Source organism: Gossypium hirsutum, chromosome D03 (assembly GCF_007990345.1).
Source record: "Gossypium hirsutum isolate 1008001.06 chromosome D03, Gossypium_hirsutum_v2.1, whole genome shotgun sequence".
Classification (NCBI taxonomy): domain Eukaryota; kingdom Viridiplantae; phylum Streptophyta; class Magnoliopsida; order Malvales; family Malvaceae; genus Gossypium; species Gossypium hirsutum.
Window position 1 is genome coordinate 49,365,042 of NC_053439.1, and position 14,257 is coordinate 49,379,298.

The 14,257-nt window shown below is 30.1% G+C and overlaps 1 protein-coding gene across 12 annotated transcripts; it reads right to left on the reverse strand.

The window, feature by feature from the left end:
• Positions 1–4,375: 4,375 nt before the first annotated feature.
• Positions 4,376–9,865, reverse strand: LOC107962147 (receptor-like serine/threonine-protein kinase NCRK). Of its 12 annotated transcripts, none has more exons than XM_016898421.2 (11): positions 9,632–9,830; positions 8,331–8,392; positions 8,001–8,092; positions 7,606–7,725; positions 7,077–7,187; positions 6,640–6,915; positions 6,242–6,483; positions 5,821–6,117; positions 5,416–5,649; positions 5,087–5,314; positions 4,376–4,932 (listed from the first exon to the last, which is right to left on the reverse strand). In XM_016898421.2, the coding sequence occupies exons 3-11, from the start codon at positions 8,068–8,070 to the stop codon at positions 4,624–4,626; spliced, it is 1,887 nt and encodes a 628-aa protein (XP_016753910.1). In that variant the 5' UTR covers positions 8,071–8,092; positions 8,331–8,392; positions 9,632–9,830; the 3' UTR covers positions 4,376–4,623. The 12 variants fall into 12 exon arrangements, with proteins under 12 accessions (XP_016753910.1, XP_040946310.1, XP_016753927.1 ...); XM_041090376.1 differs by lacking the exon at positions 9,632–9,830 and adding an exon at positions 9,331–9,598 and having other exon boundaries at positions 4,376–4,853; XM_016898438.2 differs by lacking the exon at positions 9,632–9,830 and adding an exon at positions 9,331–9,597 and having other exon boundaries at positions 8,001–8,087.
• Between the last annotated feature and the right edge of the window lie 4,392 nt (positions 9,866–14,257).

Genomic DNA, 14,257 nt, shown 5'->3' on the forward strand with positions numbered 1-14,257 from the left:
AGAAATACAGAGAGACAAAGTCATATGAAAATGTCCAAAGAGAAAGGACACGAGGGTTGTATTCATGCACTATGATTATTTATGATCCCCATTTTGTCTTTTATATTTATTTACAAAATTTGTATGATCCGAGGCATGCTTTTCATGGAATGTTGACATATATTTTGTCCTGTAAGTTTACAACTGCAACTAATTCTTCAAGCAGATTTCTTTTTTTCTTCATAATAACAGATTTACTTATTTTCTCTCTTTAGTCCTAATTTTTTTCTTTATCACTTTGACATTTCGCTTTTAAAATTTAGTCTATTTGTTGTGGTTGAGCGTAAAAATTTAATAAACTATTAAAATTTTAACGATACTAACATGATAGCCTATGTGACAATCTAAATATGTTTCATTTCGTCTAGCTGGACGCACTTTCATATTACTATGAAGAAAATGTGTCATGTTGGACACGTTTTCATATACTCTCTCTAAAAACGATCTATTTCCTTAAATTAAAAAAGAAAAAACTTATTTTACCAATTAACGTTTTTTTCGAAATATTCAACCAATTTAACCCATTTCATGTGAATTTCTCAAAGGGATTGAAAGATACTAATTTCATCAAAGAAAAAAAAAATGAATCTTAGAAGTGCAGGAAAAGAAAAAGTTTCTTAGACTAATAACTTAATTGACTTTTGCCTACTTTCTTGGCAGCCTTTTTTTGGATATGAGTTTCTTTTACTTCAAACTAAAATATTTTTTTATTCCAATCTTTACGATGTGGATTATTTTAGATTTAAATTATTATTTTTAATTTTATATGATGAATTTTAATTTGGTTGAATTTAAATTTTAGAGGCGTTCATGGTTGAGTCAGGTCGGGTCTAAACATGATATTCAACATACTTTATACTTGATCAAGTCCGGCTCAACCCAAAATTTGAGCCTAAAATTTTACTCAAATCTATCTATATTTGCAAAAGACTAACCCAAGCTCATTTTAAGCGTGTTCATATTATTTTTTATTTTTTTAAAATATTATATTATATTATTTTAATATTTGATATTTTTATATATTTTTTATTTATTGAAATTTTTTATATAGTCATCTTAACATTATTTTAATGTTTACATTAAAATAATATTATATATTTAGTATAAGTTTATTTTTTAATGTATTCTAAATTATATAATATAAAGTATTATAAACTTAAAATGAGTTGGGCCAGGCTCGAGTTCAAAGCCTAAACTCAATTCATATTTTAAATGGGCTTAATTTTTTACCCAAATCTTTTTAAATTTCGGACAGATCTTCGAGCCTGGACTATCCTCCCGACCATCAATACATCTAATTCAAATTCAAATTCAAATTCAAATCGATTGATGTGGAAGTAAAAAATGGATTGATTTAGTTATATCACACCACAATTTGACAATTAGTATTATTTAATTTTGTCACCTGAATTATGTATTCAGTCATTATTTTGGTTTATTGAGTATTTGTTTGGATAAGCTTACCCCACATCACATTGAATGAAGGTGCAGAAACTACAAGTCAGCTTTGTAAGTCACAGGTTGAACAGTTCTGCTAAAATGTTTGACCATGTCTTCTTTTTCCTCATAGCAGATCTAAATGTTTATATTTTTTATTTATTTTTTAAAAATCAGAATTATTGTTAATATTAAAATGACATTTTAGTTATAGATCAATGGAAAAATTTATTATTAACTCTTTTGAATTAATATGTCGTATCATTCTCTTTGCGCAAGTTAACAGATACATCAATAATTATTACATAACTTTTAAAAAATAAGTGACTGAAACGTAATTTTAAACAAAATTTAAGAATTATTGATTTAACTCTTGGACCTTAAATTCGTTTATTATTAACATTAAAATTTAAGTATTATTATTTAAATTTGAATTAATTAAATTATCTTCAAATATCTTAACAAATTAAATATTTAAATTTAATAAGTTAGAAAAATATCTTAAAATAAAAAAATTTTAAAAATAAAGGCGACAATGAATTTATATAACTGACTTCATTATCCACAAAATGGTAAAGTGATTTTGAATTTTAGGTAATATCTCTATTTGCAAAAATAAAAAAGGAATTTGGATAATGAATTTTAATAATTAATATCTAAATTTGTTGCAAATAGTAATTAAAATTTAATTCTTTTTAAATCTGAATACGCAAAAACAAATAAAATATTTATTAAAATTTGAAATTTAATTTAATTCAATTATACATATTTAAAAAAATAAATACATCAATTAATTTTTAATTGAATAAATATAATTATTTATATATAAAAATAAAATAAAATAATATCAATAATTGATGAGAATCATCCCAATTTAATAGTCACCATTGATCCTCTATGTGTAATTGTTACAACTGTTATTTACTTGTATGTCAAATTTCCAATCATTCACATTCACCAAAATCACACCCACATATAATATACATAATTATTAGTGGTTATTAAATAAAATCCGACAAAGCCAGCCAGATCTCCCCCCCTACCTGCTGCATTTTTCATTTCACATGTAGATTTGTTTGGTAAGTTAGATTAGATTTAGTAGAATTTAGATAAAAATATTAAGTTTGAAAAATGGGTTTGGATAAAAATAATAGGTCTTTTTAAAATATGAGTCGAGCTCAAGCTTTAATATTTAAGGCCAGAGTCCGGCCCGACTCGACCCGCTTTTAAGTTTATAATACTTTATATTATGTAATTTAGAATACATTAAAAAATAAATCTATACTAAATATATAATACTGCTCTAATGTAAACATTAAAATAATGTTAAGATGATTATATAAGAAATGTATAAAATTATTAAATATTAAAATAATATAATATAAATATTTAAAATTAAAATTAAAATAATATTGACGGGCCTAAAATGGACTTAGATTAGTCTTTTGCAGATACGAGCGAGTTTGAAAAAAATTTTAAACCCATGTTTCGGGGCGGGTTAGACTTGGGCAAGCATAAAATATTTTAATATCATGCTTAAACTCGACTTGACCCATAAGCACCCATAAGTAAAATTATTGGAGAAAAATTCCTTTTTTATCATTTAATTTATTGATAAGACTTAAATTCGAAATATTAAAAAAATTATCAAACTTCTTATAATTGAATCTAATATTACTTTCATTAACATTATTCTCAACACCATATTATATATTGTTTTTATATAGAGTTCTAAATTTTCAATAAATTTCAATAAAGGCTCCAATTATGGAAGATAAAACTCATATGGATAATACCAAATTTATTAAAAAGTCCCTCAACTTTAAATAAATAGTATTTCACAAATTTGTCTCAAAAGTTTAGGAAATTTATCGAGAAAATATTACTAAAATGTATAAATAAATAACCACACCACACATGGCCACAGTGGGCTTGGATGACGGTGATAGTGATTTAATCATAACATGCCACAATATGGGAGCCACAAAATTCTTAAAATGCATGACCCGTACTTCTTTTTGTATATAAAATAGTTGTCATAATGAATTTTTTGATCCTCTAATTTTACAGAAAGAAAAAAAAAATCATTCTAGTCCTTAATTTAATTTTTTATTATTTTTAACCTTTAAACTTGTATTTTTTTATCAAGTCACCCTAAATGGATGGAAAAAGTTAACGTTTGTTAACTTTGTTGATGATTTTTTAAATTATTTTTAAAATTTTTAATGATTTTTATTTTTTAAAAATAATTGTTGTTATAAATATTTCATTATTAAGTGCATGTCCATTAACATCAAGATAATTTTAATGTGCATTAGAACTCCGATGTTCATTAGAAGTAAAGTTTTATAGTATTTATATTTCTTATGTCTATAAATATAGACTTTAGAGAAACACTGTAAAATCCCTATTGATCAATAAAAATACGTTATCTTTTGCTATCCTATTTCTGGTTCTTTTATTTTTATTTCATAACAGTTTTTATAATTTTTAAAACTTTTAAATTTTAAAAAAATAATAAAATGTTAATATGTCATTCGCGTGTATGCAACGTCAGCAAAGTTAAAAAACGTTAACTTTTCCATTCATTTTTAGGTGATTTGACAAAAAAAAGGGTTAAAAAAACAAAAAAAAATTAAATATTATATTTTTTTTAAGTAGGAGAGCAAAATAAATCATTATGCCAAAATAATTCTATTATTTTTACGTCCATCTATTAATCCTAAGACAATTTAGCCAAAAATATTATATTTGAAAAATAAATTCATGTGAAATAAATTAAACTCATTTAAATATTGGGTCAGGGTGGAGCTCTAAAAATGTTTAGAGCTCAATCTAGTTCAATTTGGACTTATTAATTTTAACACGAACTTGATCGTAAAAACTCAAGCACATTAACTTTACTGAAATTTTGATCTGAAAATTGATTAATTTTCAATTTTGTATAGCTGTTCTGTACAAAAAAGGCATGAAATGCAATCAATGTAAAACTATATCCACCTCATTCTAACACAATCTTCATTATCTTCATTTGGCCTATTTTTCAAATGGATCATTTCCTCTACAAATGTACCACACCATGAAGAAACCAAAAATGCAAACTTGGGTGTAAAATATGTTAACCTTTGTCAGCTTGGATTGTTCTTCTCATTGGGACTTAAGGTTTGCCATACAGAACGATTCAAACCGCGGCTCTATTAAGTCTACCGCTTCATCATCGTGGACATGCAAACTCCTAGTACTGGAACTCAAAAAAACCAGCCTCTCCATGCACTCGGCAGGAAGGGCAACTGTTTGTTTGCCGGCGATTCTAATATCATTCATGCTTGATGGCCGCGAGCTCTCTGCTGACTTCGATGTACTTGGCATGTGTTCCTCTGCATCATATAAATCCTCGATTACGATTTGATGTCTTTCGAGAAAAGCTTCATTATTCGTTTTGTAGGCGGATGGCATCTACACAGTTAAAACAGTCAAAATTCTGGGTTCATTTATACATGGCAACCCTCGGAGAAAAAGAAACTTGACTATTTCAGTCTTGAGATTGTTATGCGATAATCAAGAGCAAAGGTGAAGAATTCTTAAGCATCAATGGGTTTAAGAATATTACCTGGTAAAAGTTTACAGGAATATTTCTTCGTTTCGATTTATCTGGAGCAATAGTTGAGAGGATTTGCACAACCTCGCTCATTGTTGGTCGAGCATCGGGGTCCAACAGCAAGCACTCTTTTGCTAGGTAAGCCATTATCTGCATCTCTTCTTCCGGAAAATTCCCTTTCAAACGTGTGTCAGGTAACTCCGAGGTCACTCGCTTACTATCCTGTAAACGAGGGGTAGCCTGAATGGGACAAAGTACAGACAGATGTTTTAAGCATCAAACTGACCAACATCGAGACACTTCAGTTGCACAAAAATAGTAACATGAAACGGCTACATTACCCAAATGACAAGACTTTCTTCTTTATTTTTAGATTTGTGGATGGGTTGCCGACCAGTGATCAGTTCCAGAAGAACTACACCGAAACTAAAAACATCAGACATAGGTGAGGCTTTTCCAACAATTGCATATTCTGGGGCAAAATAGCCAAAGGTTCCCTGCATTCTCGCTGGAGAACTCGAACAGCTGGGAAGTCCATCAGCTCTTAAACGTTTGGCCATACCAAGATCAGTAATCTGAACGTATTCGGCATTTTGGTTAGAAATCAACATGATTATGCACCAATATGTGAGAAATTAATATATGTTAGCATCACATTCTCAAGTATATTCGACATGTGTTTATTTGTTCAGTAATTTTCTCCAGAAATTGTATAGAAACAGATTCAAAAAGCAAATCATCCTTACTTTTGCTCTCCAGTTCTTATCAAGAAGAATATTCGATGATTTTACATCTCTATGCAAAATTCTAGGAGCAGCAGCTTCGTGGAGATATTCCAAGCCCCTTGCAGCACCAATAGCAATCGCAATACGAGTTTCCCAGGACATGGTCTCCCCTGAAATTCCATCCAAACAATCCCTCAGATTACCATTAGGCATGTATTCGAATACCAGCAGTCTCTCGGCACGTTTCCCACTGAATTCTGAACAGTAACCAAGCAAGGGCACGACGTGACAGTGATGCAGCCTTGACAACAGCTCAACCTACGCAAAACAACACCATAAAATACCTTATTGTGTTTTGAGAACATCTGTTAAAAAGATGGGGAAAAATGAGAGCTTTCATTAACTGAAAACTTTTGACAAAAACAAAAAGTTGAGATTGTACCTCAGTTGAAAAGATGGAATCTGCATCAGGGCCTCCTTGAATTTTAAGCCGCTTGACTGCAACAATTCTTCCATCCTTGAGCTGGCCCCGATACACATAGCTACTTCCTCCAAGTCCTATTAGATTGGAATTTGAGAACTTATTGGTTGCATTTTCCAGTTCAGAGTAGGCAAACTGGCAAATTGTTCCAAGCATGTTCCCCGTTTTGCGCCAACAAAGGATTGAAGCCTTTTGGAAGCATCCTGAAGATAGACAAGTCCAGAATGAAGAATTCTGAATGCAAGGTTCAAAAACAAAATAAATCCAGAGCGCTAATGGCGCAAAACACAGTCAAGAGTTTGAAAGCAAATCAAGTTCATCATATAAAAGCCAAGTTTAACATGTTACAGCTTACATACCTGCAATGGGTTTAGTAGCGAAACTGATGTTAGCCTTAGTTTCTGCAGATGAAGTCTTGTTACTTATTAAGTTGGTAGCACTGTTGCAACTAGTTCCTTTATCTGACGAGAATGTTGACAGTTGGATGGGGCACTTTCGGCACTTGTCCTTTTGATAGAAATAGCATGTTAACGAAGCGAGAAATGCCAACGTTGTGAGAATTACGCAGAGTAATAGAACAATCACAACAACTCTGTTAGCATAGTTCTTTCTCACTGGCGCCTCAGGAAAGGATCCTGTCAAAACATACAATCATGTGCCACTAATACTTTATCCAAACACTGTCTGATTTTGATTAATAAGCCATTGTACTACAGATCTGGATAGTTCATGCTACATGCAGCAGTTGAACTATCGAGTTCTTTATAAATTAACATGTAGAGTTGGAAGACAATACCGGCAGTGCAGTTGCAGGCAGTAAAACAGGTAGTATCACGATTGTCGACTGCTACTTTGGGGAATCCATCACTATCACATAAGCATTTCCATCTATCTCCATTTGGTTGAACTGCCACATGAGATGCCACACAATTCGATGTTTTAGATGCAAAAAGATAGTAATAGCTCAGCAAAAACAATGACATTATGTAAGCATGAAGCATGCTTAACACAGTATACTCTAAATGTTATGCAATAATTCGAGAAAATTTGGCACAAAAGGAGAAAACAGGGGTAAAGGGTTGCACATTATAGTCAACAAAGTCATTTTTTTCTAGCCAAATTGTGGTTACTTGGGAATTTTCACGAGATTGTCACTTCAATAAAGCAAATATATATAAGTATATGCACACCGGTGAAATTTGAGGCTTCATAGTGATTAAATAGACTAGAAATAGTAGCATCTTTTATCTATCCTAGCAGCACCAAAGTTATATAAAAGTAGTTTGAAGATTCTGAAATATTCTACTAAAATAATATCAGCATACCTGGACTGCAATTGCAGGATCTAGAACAGTTAGATTTAAGAACGTCGCTTTGTTTTCCAGGATGCAAGGAAGAGCATGTGCATGTCCATTTGTTTGAGCCAGATGAATTAGAAAACTCATCTGTCATAAATAATCACAATGAAATTCAGCTAAGTAGCAGTTACGCAAATAGCAAACAACTTGGGGATGCCAAAGGTAAACTTTATTGCGAACAAATCTCCAAGCAAAAACAACAAAGTTACAGTAGCCTTCCATTGAAATTTTGTAAGCCACAGCGTAAGATATATCAGACTATGGTGCATCAAGCACTCAGGATTCTGATGGTAATATGATATTGATACTAAAATTTAACTGAAAGAGAGAGAGAGAGAGAGATTCGAAAAGAGAAGACTCACCACAAAGAACTTGCTGAATCAAAATCAAAGTAACGAAACAAGCAAGGACAACTTCCACTTCAAACTTCATTTATTCCAATCCGAACACTAAGCTGGAGAAATAATATCTAGTTATCTCTATGTTATAATAACAGAACAGGCACTGCTTAAACGAAGTAGAAATCAACCCTTTTTTTTCTCGGAACTGATAGTCTAAGTATCAAATCGGATTTTCCAGAGTTATCTCAGCAGCGTAAGTAACACGAAATAATGAACTCCGCAATTTAGATAAAAAAAATGAAAAAAAAAACAACTCCAAAATCATATGCATAATGCATTATATGTATAAACCTTCATTCGGGGCCAGAGGGCAACTTCTCATTCAAACTTCCCTTGTCTTAAGCGCCTCTAATCTGCAAAAAGATAAAAACAAATGAGAACTGAATGGTGGTTCATTGATGCGACAAAGAAGAAGGGCAATAATTTATACAAACCAAACCGATACTAAGATGTTGGAACTTTGCATATGAATCAAACCGATACTATAACTTTGCATATGACAAGACTGGCTGGATGTTGTAACCGAGATATAAGATGGTTCAGAGATTTGAAGATGGCTTGCGATATAGCACTGGAATCTCAAACTAAGTAAAAACGAATGCACTTACATTCATGCTCAAACTCTAGATATGATGGCAAGTATATCAGAAAAGCAGAAAATAAATATATCATGTTAGGTAGTGTCAAATTCATGGTTGGCCAACAAATCAAAGGCTGTTAATTCTAATTCTTTAACCCTCCCCCAAGGCAAATCAAGCAAAGCAAGCAAGGTACCAAGTAATAGTATGTTCAAAATACACTCAGTACCAGCACTCTTGTACATAAAAACTATATGACAAAGTTCAAAGAATTCATTAGTATCTATCTACAGTCCAAAGGAGAGCAAAACTGAAGAAAAGTAATTCAAAGGGCAAAACACAATAAGGTTTACCTAATTACCAGCTGTTATTAAAGTATAGTTACTTCAAATATTAAATACACATGGTCTACAATTGACACCAATTGATTTTTTCAAAATTATGGCATCAAAAGACCTTTACTCCCCCTCCCCACTCCACAAACAACTACATTAATGGGGGTAGCAGGGGACACTTACTGATTATAATTTTCTTCCCAAATCTCGGGTTTATCACTCGAAAACCCTTATCCTATGCCCTTCATAGAAAAAGAAACTGATTCCAACAGGCTATTTGACTCCACATTGTTTTTAAACAACACAAGAAGTTCAAATTAAACCTAGAAAAAGTACCAAAAATATTAGAAAAAAATTGGTGGGCGTTTAAGTTCAAACCTGGGTATTAAACTAGAGAAGCCAGCAAGGATAAACACCAGAGAGAAGCTATAAGAAGAATGGATAATAATTCACTATTCTTAAAGGTTATCATAACCAATCAAAGATAGTAGCAATTGAATTGAAAAGGAAAAAAGAGTTGCAAATTTTCAATGAAAGAAGAGACATATAACAGCACTGTTTTAAGAAAATGGACAAAGACTAGTGATGTTTTGAATATATATATATATAAAAGTATTGAAAAAATAGATTAGAATGAATACAGAAAACAAAACCCATCAACCACCTCACTGAAAGCTACCTGTTTGCAAACAGGAAAATGACTTGCCAACCATTTATGGATTAATGGGTTCTTTGTAAAAATTCAAATGAAACTAATAAAGCTTAGAACTTTGCCAATTTGGCAACAGCTAAAAATAAAGGGAAAAAAAGGGAAAAAAAATCGAAACTTGGCTTAGCTTCAAAGGTTACTGCTACTGCATACGTTGGGGAGTGTTAAAGCGAGGTTTTGTAAAAATGTAAAAGTTGAAATTTCAACGTTGTTCGTCTATTGTAAGGTCTTATTTTCTTGTCCAGTGTTGTTGTTGTTAAATTATCCTTTTTGTCCTTCTACTCTTTAGAATTTTAAAGTTTTGTCCCTATATTTTTTAAATTTCAGGAATTTGGCTTATCTGCTCTAGTTTAAAAAGTAAGCTCTAATTAATAACATTACTAATCAATAATTTTCAAATTATTTGAACCGGACTGACCAATTGAATCGGGAATCAGAGGGTATACTAGTATGGACATAAGGATTAAATCGATCTTTGAACGATTGAATCAATTTTATAATTTTTTAAAAATATTTTTAAAATATTAATTTATTTGAACTAATTATTTAATCATTGTTGGACTGGTAACCAGTGGTTTGACTAGTTCGACCACTAGCCCGATTGTTGATAATTTTAATGGTCCGAGTACCTTTAAAATAGTCAAATTATGATTTCATCCATTTAAAAACTGTTATAAACTAATATAATAATATAATTGCATTATAACTCCTCTTTAAATTAATAAGATTTCTAGAAAAAAAATTCAGTTTCATCCTTAATGAACTTTCAGTAAATTTGAATATGTAGCATTCTAATATTTAAATGTTCGGTTTGAATTTTAAAACCCAATTGACGAGGTATAAATATTTAAATATAACATAACTCAATTAACAATATTGTCAATCGTATTTCAATTTTTAAACCAAACAAGTAAAGAAATTAAATTCTAGAAATGAAAATTAAAAGGATTAAATTTAAAAGTTTAAAAGCATAAGGTTGAGGGTAGAATTAGACCAAAGTTAGATTGGGTCCTTCTCTAAGTTGATATAGACCGTTGGATCAAAGAATGCCAATCATTATGATCCTTTCTAAGAAGATTGGAGAGATATTATTTATATACGTAATCTAAAGTCTAAAACGTCATTAAATTAAAAAATAACCATCAAAGTATGTAATTAATAAAAAGAAGCAAAAGCTAAAAGGTCACAACAAATCACCACAATTTGGCGCACCTAAAGCAATCTGCTTTCACAAAACTATGGCTTTTACAAAAAAAAACAAAATGGTAATAAAATTTAAATTTTTAAGTAAAGTTTTGAGATTTAATTCGATAAATTTGGTTTTATTTAAACATCTAATTCAAATTAAAACTAATTTTAATGTGATTATTAAACCTCGAGAGTCTTAAAAAGTATGTTTTTATGGATTTTAGGAAGAAGAAAATCTTTTCCCGATTCATGATTTAAGCTCGTTGATTAAAATTTTATTAAATTAATTTTAATAAATTATTTTTTTTTGAATGTTTTACTTAACTAGAGAGATAAAAATGGGGTAGAGGTGAGCGTTCGATCGAACGAGTACAATTTTTTTGAGTTAATCGAGTTGATGAATCTTATTTTATCATCTTAACTCGATTTGAAATTTTCTCAAATCGAATATATTTGTTTAAGTTAATTTTTAAAAAAAAATAACTTTGGGTTTTTGTAACCACCGTCACCCACTATAATCAAATTTATCCACCGTAGTCAAATTTGTTATTAACTTTCATCTCCTCATAATTTATTTATTAATATTTTATATATGGGTTGGCTTCTTTGCTTGCTTAGTTGTTTCAAATTTTTGTCACTATATATTTTAAAATTAAAAAATATATTAAATATAAAAAATGTGATTTTTTAATAAAAATTATCTTAAAAATAAAATGTGAAATTGATGCCAACATAAAATTTTAACACAAATATTTTATAACATCATCAATAGTTCAATTTTAACATAAATTTATGAAGATTTAATATGATTAAATAATTCAATAATATAAATAGTACAAAATGTGAAATTTAATTTAATAATATAAATAGTAGATATAAATAAAATTATTACTATTTAAACTTAGGAATTTTTTTGGATTATTTTTTATTTGGGGGAAAGAGTGAAAAGTAAAAATTTAGGAGGGAAATAAAATGTTTTGAGGGCTGGGGAGTAAAATTTTGAGGGGAAAGTAAATGGGAGGAAAATATTTTAAAAAATATTGGGGGGTGGGAATGAGTTTGAAGTAGATGGGGGTGGGATGGGAGGAGAGTAAAAGTTTTGGGGGAAAAGTGGGAGAGGGTAAAGTATTGGGGGAAAGTAAAAAAGTTTGGAGGGTTTGGGATAAAAATGTAAAATATTATAGTTTGGTATTCGATTTATTCGAGTTATTCAAATTCAAAAATTAAACTCGATTCGAACTCGGAATTCAAAAAAAAATCGAGTTAACTCGAATAACTTGATTCGTTTAACTCGAAATTCGAACTTTTTTTTAATTTTTTAGAATTGAATCGAGTTATGCTCACCCCTATTAATAAAAACTATTATTGTATTTGATCACATAGAAGTCACATGCAAATAGAGGTTTTAATAATTCAAGTCGAGTTGGAGTTCATATAAGGCCTATGAAGGATAGTAGCAATTATTAGTATTTCATCAAGATTTAATCTCATTGTCATGACCTCATTGTGCAACTATCTTAACCTCATCAAAGCTCAAATATCAAGAAGCACTCGTTCAAGCCATTTGGACCTTTGTAAACTACCTCGCAAAGGACAAATGTCAAGACTCCCTTTGCATGGCTTACACATGGATCTCGTTTGAGTTATTTCCATCTCATTATTGCTTACTTAAGTTCTATCTTGTCTCCCTAGTGGTCAACTATGATATGACATGTGTTACACGTGTAGTAGCATTTCCATGACTAAGAGTAGGTCACTCACATCTATGAATACCTCATTTTGACCTAAGAAAGGGGTTCTTATTCTTCTTTTGAAATCTTTGAAAAATCTCTCGATCCTATAGCTCTCCGCGCACCACCGTGTAAACCATCATTTTAGCGTCTTGTAACACATTTCATTTTAACTATCGAAAAATAATTTAAAATAGTTTAGCAAAACATTTTTATTCAAATTCATTTAAATATGGCTTGATTGGATAACTTCCAACTTTATACACTTGACTAGGGGTGTAGCCAAGAGGGGCTGGCAGGGGCCCGGCCCCCCTAAAATGGGAAAATTTTTATTTATGCCCTTTAAATATTTTATAATTTTAAATTAGTAAAGGTAAAATTATATTTTGGCCCTCTTAAAAATGATAAAAATTTAAATTGATCCTTTAAAAATTATAAAGATATAGGCTATTCAAATGGTAAAATTATATTTTTACTATTATAAAAATTAAAATTTAATTTTAACCCCTAAATTTTTATTTTTATTTTGTCTTCGCCCCAACACTTGACCTTAGGATGAAAATTAGAAGAGTTTTATAGGATCGGGTTCTGAATTAAAGGTGATGGTGATTTGTCTTTAATTTTTATTGTTAAATAAAAAATAAAAAGTAGGGTTCAAATACTGAGGAAAGAGGATTATTTAATTATTCTTTTAATTTTTTATTTAATTCAAAAATATTATTTATATCTGCCTTTAAATACCATTGGTTTATTATCACTAAACCCAAAATGAAATGACAAAAGGAAAAAAAGAAAATTTGAAGCGAAAATCGATGGAAGGACTATAAAAATCATGATATGGGCAAATATTTCTGTTTACCATTTTTAGATATTTTTTATTTCAATATAATTAACATTTTGATTAATTAGCAAAATAAGTACCTATTTCTAATACATTTGTTGAGGCAAAAAACCCCTTATTTTAGTCGCAAATTGACCTTTTTTTGGGTAAATTGCACTGATGGTCACCCAATTATGGGCAAAATGTTTTTTGTCACCCAACTATAAAAAAATTTAAATTAGCTACCCAACTTATCGACCTTGTTCTTTTTGGTCCTTTTCCATTATGTGTTGTTAAGTTTTTGATAGATTAATTACGTAAATTTAAAATTGGTATAATAACATATTTAGCCCTCAATAATTACACATTTATTAATTTGGTCATGGTTATGAAGAAATTAATCTTAAACATTTATAAATTATCTCATTTTGGTCAACATTTTCTTCTTCTTCTTCCCTTTGCTTGTTCCTTAGAGCTATTTTCAACCTTGGGGTAGAAGGGGATAGGAATTGGGAATTTGAAATTGAAGTTCTTTTGTCATTATCGTAAACAAAAGATTAATTTGTAGGTACTCGTTTTTTGTTATTAATGTTTCTGTCAATAGTAGTATCAGGAAATATTATTCATTGCAGAATCACTCCATATTGAGAAGGTTGTTGAGCTAAGCTTAAAAAGGTTGGCAGGATCCTTAGGTTTGCTCCACTATTGAAATGTCTTAGAAAGCATGACTTTGAGGCTTAGATACAAATATTTTTTAAGAGCATAAGTGTTTTTTTTTGTCTTTCTCTCTCGTCATTGATCAAATTGTGCACTTGCACTTTGCAATGTGGCACTCTTCTTGTTAAAATGAGTCACGTT